This window comes from Camelus ferus, chromosome 1 (genome assembly GCF_009834535.1).
Source record: "Camelus ferus isolate YT-003-E chromosome 1, BCGSAC_Cfer_1.0, whole genome shotgun sequence".
Lineage (NCBI taxonomy): Eukaryota > Metazoa > Chordata > Mammalia > Artiodactyla > Camelidae > Camelus > Camelus ferus.
The window spans coordinates 108,548,732-108,569,588 of NC_045696.1; the positions used below are offsets into that span (position 1 = coordinate 108,548,732).

General features: G+C 48.9%; 1 protein-coding gene across 3 annotated transcripts in view; it reads right to left on the minus strand.

Moving 5' to 3' along the window:
• The window catches only part of EPHB1 (EPH receptor B1), a 409,323-nt gene that overhangs the window by 55,272 nt on the left and 333,194 nt on the right, over positions 1-20,857 (minus strand). For all 3 annotated transcript variants that reach the window (XM_032488058.1, XM_032488067.1, XM_014557700.2), the window contains one exon: positions 9,581-9,703. In XM_032488058.1, coding sequence (XP_032343949.1) covers positions 9,581-9,703 — 123 coding nt within the window. The remainder of the gene's footprint in view (positions 1-9,580; positions 9,704-20,857) is intronic.

Genomic DNA, 20,857 nt, shown 5'->3' on the forward strand with positions numbered 1-20,857 from the left:
GTCCTGCAGAAATGCCACAAGCTACTAAGAACTAACAGATGAGTGACATGTACGGACTTCAGAAGATGCCCGCATTACATTGCTAAGTGAAGAAGAAAAGAGCAAGTGATACCATGTGATCTTGTGGTAGACACCCTGACAGGCTGTGTGTGTGTGTATGCCGAAAGCCACTACAGAAAAACTTCATAATGAGTTTAGTTTCAACCTCAAGTTATTTTTAAAAATGGTTACACTAGTATGGGGGGAATAGGATTGGGGGAGTAGATTAGTAAACTTAATTTAGTTACTTTTGTGCTGTTTAAACTGTTACAATAAGCATTGCTTTTGTAGTTTAGAAAAGTAAAATTTCAAGAAAAGTACCGAGGAACAGCGACCTGCCATATATGGGTGTGTACATATATGTGTATATATATGTGTGTGTGTAGAGTGTGCTTAGTGTGTATATATTCATAGGCGTGTACATGTATGTGTCTATATGTGTGTGTATAGATATTTGGAATCCATCTTTCTGACACCTCAACCTAGTAGGTGTGTCCAGTTAGCAGTGTCACAGGGAACAGTGCTGTGGTGGATGTGAGGTCACAACGCGGGGACCACTGTGCCCCAACCGTGCAGGTCCTAACCATTCAGAGGCGGTTACTGTCAGAGCGACTCAGCCACCAGGGAACAGCAGACACAGTGGGACTCTCTCATAGATAAATGTCATCTTCATCAAAAGTTCCTGCTTGGCTAGTCGGGTGGGATCAGAATATTTTGGAATCGGAATATTTGTCCCTGTCTCCACAACAGTCTGTGCAGTTTGTAAAAATGTTCCACGTGAATCTGCTATTCCCCACAACACACACATACACACTCCTGGTGAGCACTTCTGTTCTATACCAGCCGTTTCCAAAGTTGGCTGCCCACTGCCATCCCCTGGGGAGCTTACAATGTGCAGAGGCCTGGGTCCCATCTCCAGGAATTCTGATTAGTTGGTCTGGGTGCATTCTGGGCACCCAGACATCTTTAAAAGCTGTCTGCAGGATCAGCTCCATAATCTCCCTGGCCTGGTGCAAAATGAAAATGCAGGACCCCTTATTCAAAATGTATTAAGAATTTCAAGACTGTGATGGCAGAGCCTTAAACCAAGCGTGGGCCCTCCTGAGCACGGGCCCTGGGTGGCTGCTCCGGTCACAGGCCCAGGAAGCCTGGTCACCAGGTGGTTCTGAGCTGACGTTGCGAGCCGTGGGTCTAAAAAACCACCCAAGCATATTCCACACGGGTCAGGGACCCGCCAGAGGCCCTGAGGTAACTGGAATTCATCTCTATACCTTTGAATTCTTTCAAAAGCAGTGCTTACGCACAAGCTGCCTCTTGCTGCCCAGGGTCTGACACACAGTGTGGGCTTTGTATCTGTGAGAGGGGAGAAAGAAGAGAAAGAGGCAAGAAACCGATGCCGGTGTGGCTTTGAGCAGTCCCTTCCACGCAGAACCGTGCGGGCCACGTGCTCTCCTTCCCTAACTGACAAATGCCACGTCATTGCTGAATCTTTGTGGCCGACTGGTCTTCAGGTGCTGCGCTCTTAAGACTTTAGCCTGAAATTACCTCTTCTGTAGGGAGAGAATTTAGAGCTACGCTATAGCCATCAAACGGTTTTTAAAAATTGTCAAATAAAAACGTGCTCTCCTGAGAGGATTTTAGGGCAGTGAAATTACTCTATGGAAAGCTATGATGGTGGACACGTGTCATTACACAGTGGTCCAAACCCGCAGAATGTACAGCATCAAGAGTGAACCTTAAACTGTGGACCTGGGTGCTAATGACGAAATCAGCAGAGGTTCACCAATCGTGACCAATGGACCACTCTGCTGGGGGGTGTTGATCATGGAGGAGGCCAGGCGTGTGCGAGGGCAGGACGGTATAGGAAATCTCTGTACCTTTCACTCAGTTTTGTTGGGAACCTAAAACTGCTCTAAGAAAATTAAGTCTTTTTTAAAAAGTGCTCTCCCTGGGTAGGCCGAGATGGTTCTGTATGGCTATCATCGAGCAGTGTGGTGGCTCTTAGAAACCTGCTCCATAATCACTGGAAAGCAGTGGCTTAAAGGATGGTGATTCTGTAAAAATCGCTCCTTTCCTGTATCTGACAAATGAATGGCTTCCTATTCTCCAAGCCCAGAGGTTTTCAAACCGACTGCAGAGGCAGTCTCTTGGTCCACTGTCCTCACTCGGAGGCTCTGCTCCACCCCTTAACTGAGTGGCTCCCAGTGCAGTGGGGACAAAGTCTGGCCAAGAAGAAACTCTGGAGGAAGCTGGCGTCTACTCCAGCCCCACCCCTGACTTCAGGCAAGGTGCCTCCTTCCAGCCTCAGCTTCCTTAGCTCAGCTTGACAAAAAGAAATGATGAAATGATGTACTTTAGGGCCTTCCTAACATGAAGCGAGGTCCATGTGCTGGTAAACTCCACATGGGTGGGTAGTGACTTAAAAAGAGCAGCCAGGGGTGGGGAGCGGGGGTGGGATAGGGGTGTGGGGTGTGGAGTGGGGAATGGGGATGGGGAGTGGGGTGGGGATGGGGATGGGGATGGGGCTAAGGGTGTGGGGTAGGGAGTGGAGAATGGGGATGGGCAGTGAGGTGGGGGGTGGGGACTGGGGTTGGAGGTGGGGAGTGGGGTGAGGGTAGGGGTGTGGGGGTGGAGGTAGGGATGGGGAGTTGGGATGTGGGTGAGGATGCGGGGTGGGGAGTGAGGGTGGGTACTAGAAGAGAAAAGGGAGGAAAGCAGGTTTCTGCAGCCCAGTGGGACTGACCAGAGACACAGCAGGGCGCCTTGCCAGGGGTGTAGGAAGCCCTGCGGCCGGTACCTGGGCATGGAGGGTGTATCCAGGTAAGTCCAGGACACTAAAGTCTGGGGGTTCCGGCCCTCCAGCACCCCAACAGGCTCCTAGGGAATGGGAGTCAGTGGGCCTCAAACAAGTAACAAACAGAAAACCAAGGCCTTGTGTCGCTTACCATCTGACTGCTGTCACCTGTGATTGACTTTGCGTTCCTTATACTCGACTCAGACAACTAATTTTGCTTTTCGAACACCCTTCCTGTAATGAGGGCTAGAATCTGAGGTCTGCGGTGCTTTGACCTGCCATGATCTGAGCTCTAAAGACCTTCCTTTTACATAAGCTCCAAATCATGGCCATCCATTTTTTATCCTTTCCATAAAAATTAGTAACTGAAAAATGTGTTCAACAAATCAAGCATTAACATTATATTTAAAATAGACACTTATAGGAAATGACTGGGTAGTGGTTACGGTTGATTCTTCTCAGGCAGCTCCTTGACTGACAGTCATTTCAGGCAACCTAATTTTGGTCTGGCTGGACTCAGATTGGAAGCTAACCTTGGATCCTCGCCTACAGCTGGACCTCCTCTTGGCTAGGACCCCTCACCAGCTTCAGGCCAGCTTAGTGTCAGTGGCTCTCAGCTGTGGTTCTCAAAGTGTGAAGCCTGCGGCATCACCTGGCAACTTTGTTAGAAAATGCGGATTTTCGAGCCCCACCAAAACCTACTGGATCAGAAACTTGGTAGGGAGAGCCCCGTGACTTGGGTTTTAACATGCCTGAGGGCGATTCTGATGCCTGGCCCCATTTTGAGAACCACAGCCCTCGAAGCTGTCAGCAGAGAGCCATTTAGCCAGTTCCTGTCACTGCCCTCCCAGACAGCTGCTAAATTATTCTCTACAAGTTTCAGCTCCTTGCCAGATCCTCTTCCCTACCTTCCTTGACAAATCGAGGGAGAGAGGAAAAAATAGTTCAGCAGCATTAAATGCCTCAACTATTATATATAAAATCAGAAGGGAAGAATTTTCAATTTTTGAAAATGAAACATCCAACCTGCCAGCAGGTATTTCGAGCACTAGCTGTTGGCCATGTGTAGCATGGATCTACACACAATTGCCTCTTTTTTTTTTTACCAGCATTTTGAAGTCACAAACTGCCTTAGGGGAGAGAAAAGGAAAGCGGAGCTTCTAGTTACTAATTCAAGCTTCCACCAGAAAAGAAACTTTGGAAGAATGAATTTAAACTCAGTTTTTAAGTATGATTTCCAGACAAGCCCATGCAAGATCGGTTGTGGCTAATCCAGGGATAGTCAGACCATGGCCGGCGCTCCACCACCTCCTGACCCTGCACCCAGGACAGACATTACTAATTGATCACAACCCTATTTCTCCTTCTCAGCAGAGTTCCCCAGGTACCCATTACCAGGCTACCAGCATTGGCAAATGAGATGGAATCTAATTAATAGCCATGGTGCCCACAATACCTACTCCCTAGCTGGTAAGAGCAAATGAGTTTTCTCTTTACTCACAGCTTTTTGTGGTCATTAGACAACCATATACCTAGGTGTTACTTATTATTTCCTTCATAGAGCAGGCACAGATGATTTGCAATGCTAAATATCTTGGTCCTCATTACCGTCCTTCTTCAGGCAATAACTGATCAAGCCAGAATAGGAGGACCGGACCAAGGACGGGACAAGGGTGTTCTGGGAAGATCGTGCCCTCCCCAGGGAATGGGGGACAACTTTGTGGTACCATCACATGGGCATCCGAAAGTCTAGGAGAAAGTACCATCATTCTCAGCCAAGGGGCTTGGGGAGTCCAAGCTGCCAGACAGAGTTCTCTCTCAGGAGCAGTGTCCCTGTGTGCTTGGCTGCTTTTTTCCAGAACAGTAGTGAAAACGGCAGGTAGTGAGAGTTACCTTCATCAGACTAAGATCAACCATCTCTGGGTTTCAATTCTTGCTCTAGCATTAGCTCAACTGGCAGCAGGGCCTGTGGCAAGCTGTCCTCTAAATCCTTACCAGTTTACATACTCACATACACTCACACACACACACACACGCTAATTCCCAGGGCTAACCGAGCTATTACGAGGGTTTAATGAGACTATGCTTGTAAAGTATGTACACGGTGAGGGTTCAGTCCGTGCCAGCTATATTCATTATCATTACTGACGACATCTATTTGATTTACTGCTCTAGAAACCCTTCCTGCTGCGACTCTGCTCCAGTCTGAGGCGACCCTCACGCTGTCCATCCTCACTCTGAATGAGCCCAGGAGAGTCAGGCTGGCAGGTGACTTTCTACCAAGTCATCCCCAAGAAACCCCTCCTCTTTTTCTAAGGCACAAGTGGTGGGCCTCGCTGGCCCGCTTGCCTCCGTATCCAGCACGAATTCCCTCCCCCCAGCTATCCTTACTCAGCCCTCTCGCCGCAGGCCTCCTCTCCTTCACGACAAGCCATCTGTGGAAATGCTGAACCGGCAGCTGCTGGAGTCAGGGGAGGATGTGTTTACAAATTAAAATACAGTTGGCATCTCTCCCCTTGGATGACACCTTCTGGTGACACCCCTACCTATATTTTTGTGCATTTGTCATGCTCAGGGCTGCTACATACAGTTATATCGGTTGCACACTGCACAACCCAGTAGTGCTATTCATGCCATAAGGCCCAATGATACCAGCAGCCCTGGTTTATGCTCTGGGCATGTCTACAGGTCAAACCAATCAGAATTAACCAGTGGATCAGAACTCCACAGGTCAAATCCTGGGGACTCCTATTAGATTCATGGTTACCAAGAGCTGACATTCTCCAAAGGCACCAACCTGATTGCCTGCCGCCCTCTCTCAAGCGACTTCAGTAATTCCTATCACCGGCAGGAGGAAGAGGAAGGATCGGCCTTCCTCCTTCCACCAGGCCACTTCCAGCGCACTCACCACCTCTCTCTAGTCTCGCATGTGAAATTACCTTGCGCCCTCTGCCGTGCCTTTCCATCAATGCCAGTCACCAAGCCCACCAGCCTCTCCATTTGCTGTGTTTGGATACATTCTGATTTAGATCAGTTGACTTGCTGCAGTGCAGCCTTCCTGAGCACCCTTGGTCCCAGCACTGGCCATCTCAAACTCTCTCCACATTTCCAAGCCCCACAACTGGTCTCCTTGCCTCCTAGTTCTGACCCACCCTTCCCCATCACCGCTTCCAGTCCAGTCTAAACACAGCATCTACCACCTTCTCCCCACCTCATTCCCACCACCCACCTTGCTCAGAACCCACCCGCTCAGCACTTCTACAGGATCAAATCCAAACCGCAGCCCCCAGATCTCTAAACCTCAGCCTGATTCTCCAGGCTTAATCCTTGAAACTTACCCTCAGGAAACGCCTCCCCAGCAGCCTCCTCTTTGTTCTCACGTGCTGCGCAGAGCATTAGCCCATCCAAAGCCTCCACATCCTCAGGGGCCCTCCAAACCTGCTTCCCTGTATCCTCTCTGGCCATCAAGCCTTTTCTTCTCCCACCTCCACGGCTACATGTTCTCTGGCCCCTCGTCTTAGCTCTGTCCCCTCCCCTCCTCTAGCGGAGTGGGACTGTGTCAGGCCATGACTTGTCGGGCCGGGATGGTTAGGGATTGAGTGTGTTTTCCAGTGTCCACCACCATCACAGGCAGGGAATCAGTGTTTCATGAATGAGGATCTTCTTGAATTCTGAACTTAATCCTTCCTGCCACAAATGCAGCCCTTTCCTCTGGGTCTACACTCAGCAGAAACGGGCCAGTTCCTCTGCAACCTCTTTGAAGTTACCTTGCACGTTGGGTGTCCGCGTAAGCATTCAACAACCAGCTCCCCAGAAAACAAAGAAACAAATACCCCTGATTTGTAGCATTTGCCGATTCTCAGGGTATAAACACTCCTCCCACGGCTGATGTCAAACTACCAACACGATGTCACTGAACACGGGGCTGGAAACAGAGGCACACTGTTGGCTCTCGCGAGACAGAGCAAGCTGGCTGCAGCGCATGACTGCTGGAAGGTCACGCTCGTTTCCCTCCTTAAGTCATTTAATTTCCCTCTTCCATCTCACTCTCATGAGTTTCACAAAAAGTGACTTTTTTTTTTTCACTAGTTTCTATCCTTGAACACTCAGGCCAGAGGCGATCTCCTTGGTGAAGTGTTCCTGATCCCCTGACTCACTCCCTGAGAAGCTGGACGCTGCTCTGTGTTGGCCCTGAACTTTGTACACGCCTGTGCTGGGAGCTGTGTGAATCAGTGAGCACACGCCTGGTCTGTTTGTCTCTAAGACTGTCAGACCTCAGAGCAGGGCGGCTGTCTTCTCACCTCTGGGACTCCACATCCAGCATGCAAAAAATATTCAATGAGACTGTGTTGAGGGATGGAGGGAAGGAACAGAATGAAGGAAGGAGAACTGATTTCCAATTCTTCCCATGTTGTGTTACCATTATCCAAGCCAGAGTCTAACCCCTGCACTCAATCTGCCAGGTGGCGAAGGGAAATATTGCCAATTACACTGTATACCTTTCACCTTACAAAATTCTTTTTTTTTTTTAACTTGACCTTTACATCAGCTCTTTCAGCACAATGTAAAGTCAGTCTCAGTGAGGCAGGGCGGGGGCCAAGCAGGAGCAGTGACGGAGGAGAAAAAGAACTGGAGAGTGAAGGCAGGTGGATGCCAGCCTGGAGTGTCTCCTGTTGAAACTGCATCAAGGGACGCAGAGTGAATTAACCACAGGGATTAGCTTTGCAATTTCTGAAACACGAGCAGAGGGGTGTCTGGTAGAGGATGATTAGCAGCAACTGGGCAGAAGTCTTTATTCCAAGGTGCTGGGCATCTTATAAATGGCTAAATGTATCATCCCTGCCCAGGACAGCGTGAGCCATGGTGAGGACCGAGCCTTCTCTGAGCAGAATGCACAAACACGGCAGCATCAGCAAAGGCGACACAGAGATGGAAGGCGAAGGATGGAGCGGGGCCATGATTGTCCTTTTACAGGCGGCCAGCAGTGGGTGAGCTTGCGGCAAGTAGCAATTCCCCAGGTGGGTCATAAAGTGAGAAGGCTCTTTCCTTCTCCCCGGACAAAGGCGGGAAGGGGGCTGACATGTGCTCTCTGGGATGAAATGCAGTCCTGAACACGCTGCGCTAAGCTCATGACATAAATAACAACATTAAAATCACTAGCACCACGGCCACATGACACAACAATGAATAATGTGGAGGAACAGGGTGCGGGAGTGAAAGAGCTCTTCCCCAACACGCTTTCAACTGTACTGGAGAAACCTGAGCTCCTACGAGTAATCCGATTTATCTGCTATCCAGCCTTCCAAAGCACGATCCTTAGGTATGTCAGCATCTAAGGGGGAAGAGAAAATTATCTGCACAGAAGGGGAAGTCATGGTTCAGTAACATATGTAATGAAAGTCAGTGGGAAATCTGTACAGACTCCTGTGGACCAGGTTATGGTCAGCTGGTGGGGACTCGGGAGGGGCTGGCAGCAAGAGAGTGGTGTGTCCCCACAGGGAGAGTCCCGGTACCCACCACGGTGATGCTATGAGGTTGGAGCTCTTTAAGAGGGAAACCAGAGCATGAAAATAGTGGCTTCGTGGGGCAAGCTTTCAAATGTGACTTCCAATTTCACAGATGGCTTTTTGACCTCTCAGTGCATTAAGAGAGGCAGTGAATGGAAGGACGGTGACTTTCTCCCTAAAGATAATATATGGAGTAGCTGTCTGTAAGACTTGGACTCAACGTATTTTATGGAGCAAAAATATTATTGGAAGTGGCAACCCCATGGCCTTCAAAATATCGATGTGAACAAAGCACTTCCAGACACAGGAGCTACAAAGAAGGCTACAGATGTGAGTGAAGGGATCTTGAACAATGGCTACTATGATTGGAAGAAGAAAAGACAAAGAATGTTGTAGAAGGAAACAAAAGTAGGAAAGAGGACACAAAGCAAACACATTTTTTAAAAAAGATTCAGAAAAGACAGCAGAGGGGGCAGTAAAGAGATTACTTCCAAAGGAACGGTATTTGGAAATATTTTATTCAGTTACATGAATAAGGCTGGATCCATTGCCCATCTGACTCAACTAGTGCTCCATTAAAGGAAGATGAAAATTCTAGCTCAGTCTTGAGATAAAATTCCCTGAGAGCATCTCAGGCAGTTAGTTCTCTGCTGGGCTGGGTTTCTATTCCAACGCAGTAAAACGGATGAGAGCACACATTTCTTGGGACTAAAATTTGTCTTCTGTTACCATCCATATCATAGATCTTTTTTAGGAACTATGGCTATGGATGGGTTTTCTTCTAGAAACAGTGGTTCTTCTTCAGTTCCTCATGGTCTGTCTCCAAATCCATGCACGTTGCAGAAGGAGAACTGAATGTGTGGGAAGAAATCTTGGCCCAGAACCATGAAGATACCAGTGTCGGTGAATGCAATACTGGATCTGGCTTCTAAAAACTTGCATTTCTTTCAAAATCTTCTCAACTGATTGCCCTACGTCTCTCTCCTTATCTGCGTTTGGTGGTCCACTTTCAGAGCTATTTCTGAATCTTTTAAAATTAGCACTGCCTTCTCTGCAACAAAAAATAAGCTTGGACACCATGGACAAGATCCCCAAGAGATCCCTAGACACACACCATAGGTAGTTTAGACACATCTTCTGGGGAGAAAGAAAGATGGCAGCGGACACCCAGAGCACTGAGAAGAGGATGTCTGGACACCAAGAGAACAGAAATGGGGTAGGGTGGGGAGGAGAGCCATACCTGCTCCGATGACCTCTTCGATTTTCACAAAAGAGACATCAATCTCCTTGGCAAACTCCCGGACAGCTTCATTGGGGTCCTCATAAGTGAAGGGGTCAATGTAGATCTTCATCCCTGGGGACCCTTATTGGAGGAGATAAGCAGGGTTAACATCCCAAAGAGGACACGGTGGTCATTAAGCGCTGGCTGATGTCCCCAGGAGAAGGGTATGGTTTGAGGGGACGTCTCTCCTGTACATCAAGCTGCCTCTCTTTTCCTTGCTGGACCACCCCATCTCCCTTCCCTCTGGGCCACACTAGCCTGGTTCTCTGTCCTCTACTTCTCCTCCATATTTCCTTCTGTGTTTGAGCTCTTGATGAAATGTGGAGCAGATTACTTATACGTGACAGATCGGGACCAGTTCCCACACCGGGCACTCACAGAAGGCAAAGAAGCTGATTGATGCCAACCAAATGCATTAGCAGAAAAGTGGTGGTAAAATGGTAGGGTAGATATCAATATTTATCAACTTGACAACTTTCCTGAGTGGAGGCCACCGTTAAGGTTATAACTGACGGCTGTGTCCAGGGCTGGAAGAAGGATGAGAATGGATTAAAAAAAAGAAAAAAAAAAAGAAATTGCTATTAGAAAAACCTCAAGATAGGAGTGCCAAGCCAGGATACTGGAAGAGGAAACGTGGAAGAGTATAGAAACACTGAGAAAGATAGAAGAGGAAAGTCTACAGAGAAATAAATGAGGTGGGATGAAAGAAAAATGGTTATTGAACCCCCATGCCTTCAAACACACTGAAGTATGAAAAGTGAATAAGATGGTAAATGAGAAATACATAAAGGAATATGGACTTTGTCACTGATGTTTACAGGGGCAAGATAAATAGGTCTGCATGGGGACAAAATAGAGAATTGTCATTGCAGGAAAAAAATGCATTCAAAAAGTGGAGAGGGGACAAAAGAAGGAAATGGAACCCAAGAAATAAATGGATTCATCGCAGTATCATTTTTCACCACGTTGGATGTGTCATTAGGCAAGTATGGAGATTGTTTGCCTGGCAGTAGTGTGGTGGGAGGTGGGCTTCAAAAGCTAAACAGCACAGTCTAGCATCACATCCTTGGGGAGAGTAGCCGTTTTCTCTGCCCGCAGCTGCTGTCTGGTTCGTGGAAGAGGCGGGTCAGCAGGGCAGGCGGGTCTGAGACAGCACGAGCGCTGTGCTTGCAGCTGGGGACCAGGCTGAGGCTGGACCTGAGATTCCCTGAGCTCCGCCCTCTCAGCGCACACGCCCCACTGTGGCTTCTTCTCAGTGTCTCCCGGCCCTGAGCACATGGTCCGTCCAGTTTTGACATCGTTCATCCCCAAAACTTCTGATGACTCTACAGCTTCCCCAAATTAATATTGGCCTGGTCACCAATTCTGTCCGGGATACAATCCAGAGAGAGAAGGAAGATGCAGTAGAGAACTAAAGAGGGTATTTTTTTAAAGCCAACGAGAGCCAAATGCCCTGCCCAGGGGAATTGCTTTTTCTGATAGTTGGGTTATTCCCAGTCATGAAATAAAATCACTCGTGCTGTACTAGGCAGCTTGCTTTAGAGTGGTCTGCATCATCCTAGAATGCTCGTTGGAAACTTGGAGTTGACAACGTTGACTCTGGAATCTGCTGATTGAAATTTGGACAAACCACATCCTCAACTTTGTAAGAGAATGTTCTAGTCCCTGGAGGATGAATGGATGAAGAGAGAAAGAGGAGATTTTACTTTAATTTCATTGGGCACAAGGGAAGGAACACAGAGATGGGGGTTCATCTCTCTCATGTGGTGTAGAGATCAAGTGAAGAGCAGGAGGGACTGGAACAGATGGAAAGCCTAACAATGCAGACCAGCATCTCCGGCAGTCGTCTTTGGGGTCTCAACAACTTGAGACAAGGTTTTGAAAGCAAGTGGCTTATCTGGGAGGTGGTCCCAAGAAGTACTTGCAGGTGAGTGGGGAAGGAAGGTGGGGAATAGGCAGCCTATCAAAGGTGTGCTCTCATGGCACTTACACTGTGGGTAACTGACACAGGTAACCGACACAGGCTTAAGCCCCGCCCCCTCCAAAGCTCTGAAAGCTGTGTGGGTACCACATGCTTCAGAGTTGCCCACCCCAGGTGGAGGGAGCTATAGTGTTACCAACAACTCCCATCAGTCATTGGCTGGGAGCTGCTTGGAAGGCTGTGCAGGTGGGCAGGGAGGCTGGAAGGTGAGAGAGTGTGCTTAGGTGAAGAAATGCAGATGTGGCAGATGGAAGTCAGCCAGTGGATGCTGGACAGCTGAGGGCAAGAGATGAGGCCACGGCAGACCCACTCAAACAGGGCAGCGGGTCAGTGTCAACAACCTGTGACTTTCTCCTAGTTCTGGGCTGAGATGAGAGGAGGTTGAGAGCCCAGAGGAGGTTGAGAGCCCAGAGGCTGGGATCCAGAGGTGAGGTCAGAACCCCAAAGCCTCTTTGCAGCCTGGCATTCTGCAGCAAGACCACATACATCTCTTCTAACAATTTTCTCTTCTGCCAACAGAGGAGGGAACACCTTCCTCCAGGGACAGTTGCAATATTAAAGACCATATTGCAAGTGACACACTAACACAGTGCCTGATGCACAGGGAGGGATCACAGACTGATATATGCTCGTGATTGTTATCTGCAAGTTGTTCTAGGAAGTGTCTGGGGAGCTAGGAAGAGGAAGATAGAGGGGTGGGCAGTGGGGGATGTAAGCCTCTTAAGGTCATATTAGTTACTTTAAAAATAACCACCTTGTTATTTTGGATCAAGAGCTTTTAAACGATGTATGCTAAGCTGTCCTACAGGACCTCTTCCATGGAAACTAATTAAACAATCTAGAATGTGCTGTAATGAATGGTTTTCAAGTGAAGACATACGTAAGGATGAATGAGAAAGGATTCCGAGTTAATGAGCTCCACAGATATCGGCCCAATCAGTTCTGGGAAGGAGCTATTCCCAGAAGAGAAAGGCCGTTCTCTTGACGGTGCCAGGATTCATTTAGGCCAGTGGCGTGCAAGCAGGCACACCTACGTGGGAAAAAAGTTCACGCTCTGATGACTGTGCAGTTTATTCAGACAGATGTGCTACCTCGCTGGCTTGTGGAATTAAGGAGTGTGTGTGTGCGCGCATGTGTGTGCGCATATGTGCATGTGAGAGTGTGTGTTTGTGCACACATGATATCTCAACGGCTGCTCTGGGTCAGGGGCTTTGGTCACTGCCAAAGCCTTTCACAAGAAGCCAGGGAGGGGCAAGGAGCCTCGGCGTGCTGATGCAATGCCAGTTTCAAACGTCCTGCATCTGTGCAGGCGTAAGAAATCAGACTTGTTTTCCCTGAAATTGAGGAGCACGTGCACTAATGGCTCCCCCGCATCCACCTCATCTCGGGATGACGCCTCCCTCCAGACCTGTCTCCCTCATCACAGCTAGCCTTTTCCAAGTCCCAGAAAATGATGAGAAAAAAAAAAAAAAAAGAAGAAAAAAAATGCCTTTAGCTAGGCAGAACAGGTCATTTGTCTTTTGGCTCATTTTGTGTTTCTGCATAAATCCTGCATCAGCCTGTTCCTGCTCCCACTTGCCAGTGAGCAGTTTTTAATTATCAGGGAAATGGTATTTTGTGCAATGAATCACCAGACAGTGAACAAGGAATTCAAGTCAGCTGTGGAGTCAGGCACAGCCAAACATTTGGAGACAGGGCTCAGAAAATGCTCTCAGATTGTTGAGTGTTGGGGAAATAATATTAATGGCCGTTATAATAATATCAGATGTAATATAGCTCTACAATGTGAGACTTTTTATAATGCTCTGCACAATGCTTCCTATTATTATTAGTCTTAATAATCTATATTTATAATATTTTATAGTTCCTGGTTATTTTCATTATTTTTAACATGGGTTACATACCTTTGGCACAAAAATAGTAAACTGACTGATGGTGCCGAGAGAGAGAGAAAAAATCTTCAATTTTATGATCGTCTAGTTTACTAATTTCTATTGAAGATCTGATTTGCAGATACGTTTGTTCTTTGATCTCAAAACTCATTTATGCCAAAGCTTTAAAAGACCATCATCTCAGGAGATCTGCAAAATCTTAAACATGAACCAAGCCTTTAAATGTATTAGGTTTGGGGAGAAATGATTTGGCTACCACCCAGAGCCTTCTTGCTTGGCATGGAGCAGTCCTTGAAGCAGAAGAAACTCCTGGCCGTTGTCGGAGACCTTGCATCAGTAGGTCAGGGTGCTCCCAAAAGGGAAGAGACTGGGACAAATTCTCACTGCTGGAAATCATTAGGGTGCATCTAAAAAGTCAGCTAGGGATGTTTACAAGTGCCAGGGTCTCAGGGCAGAATAGCACGGGCCAGGAAAGGGACAGTCCTGAACAGTAGGTGACATTTGGGTATGAAAAATGAAGGAGAAGATGGAAGGCTGCCATTCAGCCCTCTCGCGAATTGAAAAAGTACAAAATCAGTTCCAAGGACATCTTGTGGGTCCATGGAGTTCACAACTGCCTGTGAGGGAGGCTTCAAGGGCGCCCGGAGAAGCCCAGTGCTCCCCATCCCTGGAGCCTACAGCCAGGTCCCGGAGCTAGTGCATTAGCTTGTTTCCAGCTGTCGGTATCTCATGTCCCAGGAGGTTTGAGGGAGCCATGGGAAGTGGGAGTCTGCCTCCTCGTTCCCCATTCTGGATCCAAGGCAGACTTTGTCATATCTGTGACTCACCTAAATTTGGTCCAGATATCTAAGCACAAGAGAGAAGCTGTTTAGAGATCGGCACCTGAATTCCGGTCCCCGGGAGGGACCTCATCCAGTCCCCTGCCTCAGGACGTTGATTGCCCCTCATTTTCTCAAAGTGGACAAGACACCCAACTAGCACCGTGCTAGGGGCTGTGGCAGCTACAAAGAAGACAACACTCATGGAGTTCCCTGAGACACGGAATAACTGGAGAACAGTGCCGGAGAGTTTGGAATGAGGATCCCACATCTGGAAACAAGCTGTAAATGCTGCAGAAACCAGAGAAGATGGAAGACAATGGACACCAGTCTTCAAGGTCAGAGTCCTAGAAGGACAAGTGATGTGGTCCTTCATCGGAGGGGGAGAAGGCTGAAGCTCAGAGACACCTGCCCTTGCATGAGTGAAGAGAGTGTGGCCAGCTTGAACGTGGAAAGCAGCAGGGTCTGAGGTGGACCAGCGCTGATTTGCTAGCATGGGAGGGACTTGACCACCAAACAACGGCATTGGGATTGATGCCATCGGACACACAGAGCTGACAAGTGTTCCAGCAGCAGGGAAGGGATGTACTGAGAGGAAGGCATCGGGGAGTTCATTTCGCAGGCAGCCTGCAGCATTCACACGCACTGCTGTGGGGAAGGGGCTGGGGGCTGAGAAAACAGCTCTGGGGTGGCCGCTGTAATGAAGGTGCAGAGTTTTCAACCAGAGCACCACAGTGACAACAGCAAAAGAGGCAAGAGAAATTTCAGAGGAAGAACTGACAGCACATGGTGAGCAATTAAAGATGAGGAATTAAGGAGGGACCAGAAGAATCCAAATCGGTGCCAAGGCCTCCAGAATCCTGCTCCTATGAACCAGGTAATGGACTTTGGGAAGGAAACCCTATTGTCGGGGAAGTTTGCACACATGGTGTTAAATTTTGAATGCACAGGTGAAATGTGCAAGTGCCTAGAAGCCAGTCCGGAAACTCAGGATGGAAACAGAGCTGAAAGACTGGATCTGGAGATGTGGATGTGGAAGACACATGAATGGGAGTTGAAGCTGTGGATGTGAAGGGCTGAGGACTCAGTTCCTTAGATTAAAGCTACAGGAAAGGCTCTAAAAAGTTTGCTCTGCCTGCTTCTTAGGGCCAAGACCGGAGCAATGGGCGGTTGTCTTTTTCTATAAAAAATTGGAGGTGCTGGGTGCTCAGCCAGGGATAGAGGATGAATCCAAGAGCGGGAGCCCCAGGGTGGAGGAAAAGCACTGAGTCTGAGGAAGACTGTTCTTCCACCTTCTGTTTGGGGTTTTCACCACACTTTAAAATTTGTTCTTAAAACCGCAGCTACTGTCTACCACGTGTCTCCAGAAGAAGGCAAGTGGGCCACAGGCTCCTTGCTATTGAGGAAGATATTTCAGGAGAAGAAGTTTAGTATCTCCCTGCTTCCTGGGTATCAATTGACCAGAACAGGCAGGTCCTTCCAGTCAAGGCCCACTGTTTCTGGGCAACTGGCACCCTGCCAGGAAGCTGAGGACAACAGTGAAGGAGCCGGGGACTCATAGAGTTAACCTAGTTTTTAGAGACTCTGGCTTGGAGCCAGCAGCCGACACACGGGTGAATCTAGCTCATTAAATTTATTTGACATTTAATAAGCACCCACTGAACACTCAGCCACCTTTTGCACCTGGGGGCCTCTCCTCCTCTTCCCACAGGCCCTCATTTACTCCTGCTCAGTGACTAACGCTGCTGTTACCTCCAGGAGAAGCAGCCAAAATTTCCCCGGTCTGTCCCCCTCGTCCCGGCACACCTGTCCTTCACCCTGGTGTCCAAGGTGATTTCCAATGGACAGGATGCTGTGTCCTCTGCAGTTCAAAAACATCCCTGCTACACAGAGTCAAGAAAGCCGGGTGTGGAATCTCGGACCTAGATGTGTTTCTGGGTCGCATCAAGTCCAATCTCCTCCCTAAAGCAGGAATCCTCTGTACAGCATCCTTCACTGACAGCTGTCTCTGCAAGAGCAGAGGGCTCACCTCCCTCCCCACAAGCAGCCAGACTCTGTGTTGACAGTTCCAGTTTTGGGGGGCAGTGTTCTCGCACTGAATCAAAGTCTGCCTCCTTTGATCTTTCACTGACAGTTCCATTTAACCTCACAAACGCAGCAACTGCATGATGGTGTCACGCCTAATGGTGACCCCCAGGTCCCTGCCTGCATTTCTCTGGCACCAAACTGGCTGGTATCTCTGGGGTAGCAGGTCAGGACTTGGCACCCTCCATAGGCAGGCTGCCTTGCTGACAAAGTCCTTCTTGACGGGGGGACCCCAAGAGCCAAGAACATCCCTCTAGACGTGTTCTTACCAGCACAGAGGACAGCACGTCTATGTATTACCTCCTCTGATCTGAACTTTCATTGCGACCACAAAGGCAGACAGGCCTGAATTTAAAACTTTGATTCTTGCAAATCACTAATTCCAAGACTCTGAACAAACAGGTTACTTGGCCTCTTTGAGGCTCTGTTTCCTCATACGCAAAATCTACTTTATTGGACAGTTACGAGGATTAAATTAGTTACCTTAAAGTGACTGTGCTTAACATAGTAACTGCTCAAAACTGGAGGATTTTAGTAGTATTATTCTGCATCAGTAAGAGTGCATAGCTTTTTAATCAGCTATTTATACACTCTTGTTAAGCATGTGATACCTAATGTAAATACCTAAACTCTTTCCAATAAAGATAGCAAGTCAGGTCTCCAACTTTTCATTCTGCTTTATTCTTGTTTGAACCTCAACACTAGATTCCAGATTTATCCCTCTAACATTTTGTCTCGCAGATTTCAAATTAGCATTCAAGGCTGTGGTACCGCTCTGAATTTCGATTCTGTCTTCTGTGGTGTTACTTCTGCTACCCAACTGTTACCTCCAAACTCGATAAGCATTCCTCGGCTTGCACCTGACTCATGAATTTAAAAAACAATCAAACAAACAAAGAGATTGAATTGGACAAGGATTGAAATAAAACGGGGGACTTCCTTCCTGGCTGACAGAGTCACTAACCCACTTTCTGCGGCTGTGAAGGCAAGCTCTGTACCCACTGCACAACGCTCTCCCGTAGGAGAGCATCAAATAGTTTTGCCAAAATAAAAATGCACTACATACGCAATTCCTGGCTAATTTCCTAAATTCATAACCCTAGGAAATGAGATGAGGTCCCCAGAACTTTTTTTAATAATCCTATGTTCATTCTCAGGGATCACTGAATTCAGTTTTAAATGCCCAGAATCCATCTTCCTCCAGTCTCCTCAAGCTTTTGGCCGGGATCAAGCTCATACTCCCGTTCTGTGGTCCCTGTGTCCTGTCCTCTTGTCCTGTGTGAAAATTAGAGTGTTTTCCAGTCTTAGGGTCTTCGGAGACATAGCCCATTTGTTTTTGCTTTTCTCAAAGCTTAACAAAAGCGACTCTGCGATTATAGTTGCAGTTGCCTGTGACATGGAGATGATGCTGTTAGGGTCACTTTCTGAAAGCCCTTGGCCCCTCACCAAGCCCTTACCTTCTTCTCTCCCCGCCCCTGCCTACTCCATCCATCTCAGAAATCAGTGCAGTGTCCACCACCATCAAGGGAGTAGTTATTCAAGCCCCATAAGTACCTGGTAACATTTCCCAAATGGAGAATCAACTGGAACTTTACTAGAGATAGATTCCCCAGCCTACCCTCAGCCACCTGGATCATCCCATCCACGCAATTTTTAGTCAGCCAGCTCCTTCTGAAAACTGGTCCGTGGAACCCATGAGAACACACCGTCTGTCTACCTCTTATGGGGCCCGGGAGACCCCCGCCCCCAACCCACCCTCCCATGAACATGGACCACAGACTCCCAGGCGCTTCATCCCAGCATCCAGCACCATGTGCACACAGTATCTCTTCCCAGATTGCCTTCCCTCCAGTTTCTGTCACCCAAATCCAAGTCCCCCTTTACAAGTCGGTTCTCTGTGCTCCAGGTGCAGAGGGGGGATGTAAGCCAGTGCCCTAGAGGGCCCTTGGTATTCTCAAACTGACCTGATCTGCCAAGTCTCGATGGGCTAGAGAAAGTATTATGTTTACCAACATTTCTGTTATGTCTCCTTCAGCCTTTGCATCAGCTTGAAAGGAGGGTCTGGGAGGGCAGGGGTTGCCAACCTCTGTACAGTGCCCTGAGAGCCCTGCCTGCGGGGAAGAGAGTCAGGGGCCCCTTGGATACTGATATGTGAGGCTGGGGAGCTGCTGCAGCTTCTCTGTTACTCCCAGGGCAGGAAGTGCTTGGTTCTCCAGGTTACTGCCCACATCCCACAGTGAGGAGCATGCCTGTGAATGGCCCAGAAATGCTTATACGCACACATTCAGATCCAGGCATTATCCGCCTTTCTGCCTCCTGCACTGCGACCCAGAGGGGGACCAACAAACCACCAACCGGAACTCCTGGGGTTAGTCCTCAGCCCATTTTTGACTTGCTTCTGGCCTTCAGGCATGGGCCTCTGAGATAGGGAAAGGCCCTGGGCTCTGCAGGCAGGTGTAGAGAGGGTGCAGTCCACCTCTGCTACCCATGAGCCACGAGATCTGGCAAAGTCATTTCATCTCCCAAGATCAATGCCCACCCCCTAGAGGGTGTGTCAGGGCTGAAGGAGTTGAGATGAGCTACCAGAATAAAGTTCCCAACGCATGTCGCAGAAAAGGCTTTCCAGAACAAATTATTCCTACCCTCCCCAGTCTCGGGCCAGGCCCATCTTCCATCAGAGCCTTGGGTTTCCTCTTTTGCGATACATGTGCCATGTCCTTTGACTGCAATTCTCCAACAATAATAGCTTTAGTCAGAGGGACAGATGTCCACAGGAGAAGATGTACTAGTGCGATTCAATGCACAGGACTATGAGTTTAGAGAACCTGGATGCAAAGAGGAACCAGGGTTTCAGGGACTGGAGAAAAAGAGCATGCATGTGAATAGAAGGAAAAAGCATTTATAAAAGAACTGAATTAAAAAGAAGACAGACTTCTAAGGCAGCTGAGGGAGTGAACTCTGATCTGTGAAGAACTCTGTGTCCCCAAGTCCCTGGGGGTGGAGACCACACAGCTTGTCAACACTGTGTAATCAGATGTCCTACTGGTTGCAGCAAGGCCATTACTACTGTAGACTGAGTGTTGGTTTCCCTGTGGACCCTGGGAACCAGGGAAGCTTCCTCCTGGTGGCCTTAGAGAGGACAGTCCCCTAGAAGGGGGCTGTGAGCGCTTTGGAAGTATGTATGTGGGTGCCGCGTGGTGGCCCAGCAAAGCCGGCCCCTCCAGAGCAGGAGAGTGGTCAGATCTCAGGTTGAAGGGGCCCGAAAGGCAGCAAGTTGCACCCTGACCTGATGCTCAGGGACTCTCTGTACCCCAACGAAGGGGTCATGACAAGGCTGCCTTTGAAAAGGGGAGCTCCCTCCGAGGGCACCCCACTCTCACCTTTGCGCATCTCTAGTCTTTAAGACGGTATCCCTCCTTCTGAACCCCATTTTGTGTCCTCGCCTTTCAGGTCGACAAGATCATCTTTAAAAGTTTCATCCAAAGAGTTCAGAGGACACCAAATCTGAAATAGACTTTTAGTGACTCTCAATATGGCCGGAGGTCAGCCCAGAGCAGGGACGCAGGGCAACAGAGAAGGCCCTCCAGGTCATTCTGATGCACCCTGGAGGGGGCACCGTCCCTTGAGAATCATAACTAAATCCCAGTCTCTGTTTTCCAGCTGGGGAAGCTAAGGGCCTGCCTAGAAGGGCAAATGCACAAGTTAGTGTAAGTAAAAACATCTGCAGATTTTGCAGTGAGGTGCAGAGTCAGGACAGAGGAAAAGAGAGAGAACAGTTTAAGGTGTTTCCTCTAAAACCAGGGAGGTCTGCTTAAAACGGAGGCCAGGGTGGCCTGCTGTCAGGGAAGAAAGGGAGGTAAATGGGACTCTGAGTGTCGCAGGAGCTGTGCCTGTAGCCTTAGAAAGGGGCGGCTCTCGCAACGCCCCCCTCCACTTTGTGCTGATGACTATGGGGGCTGCCTGGACCACCTTGGGAGAGTCCCAGTGCCTCAGCCGGTGCCGAGCCCACAGCGGCTTCCCAGCCATGACCACAGAACAGCAGCGCAGCTGCCAGGGGCTTGGTCCTCTACAGACCCTTGGCAGGTTCTTGGTCTTGGACTGAAAATCCCCGGAGGAACAAAGCCATACCTATAGAGTGGCCAGGGTGCAGCCCAGCCCCCACTGGCCTTGGCCAGGCAAGAACACGGGCTCCTTGGCCGTGAAGCTGCCATGAGAGGTCGGGCATCACTCCCCACCTTAGGTAACCTCGGGTGAGAACTTTTGTCTTGGAGCCCGTTTCTGCTCCCACAACCGCCGAGTGATGGCGTGCTTAGGTTTCCATGCTCACCGCCCAGTGAACGGGAAGAGGGGGCTGGTCCTGCCACAGCAGGATGGAGGTGACACACGGCTCACGGAGGCAGCCTGTGACAGAGAGGGCGCAGCACCAAGGGCGGGGGCAGGTTTCTGAGGGTGTCTGCAG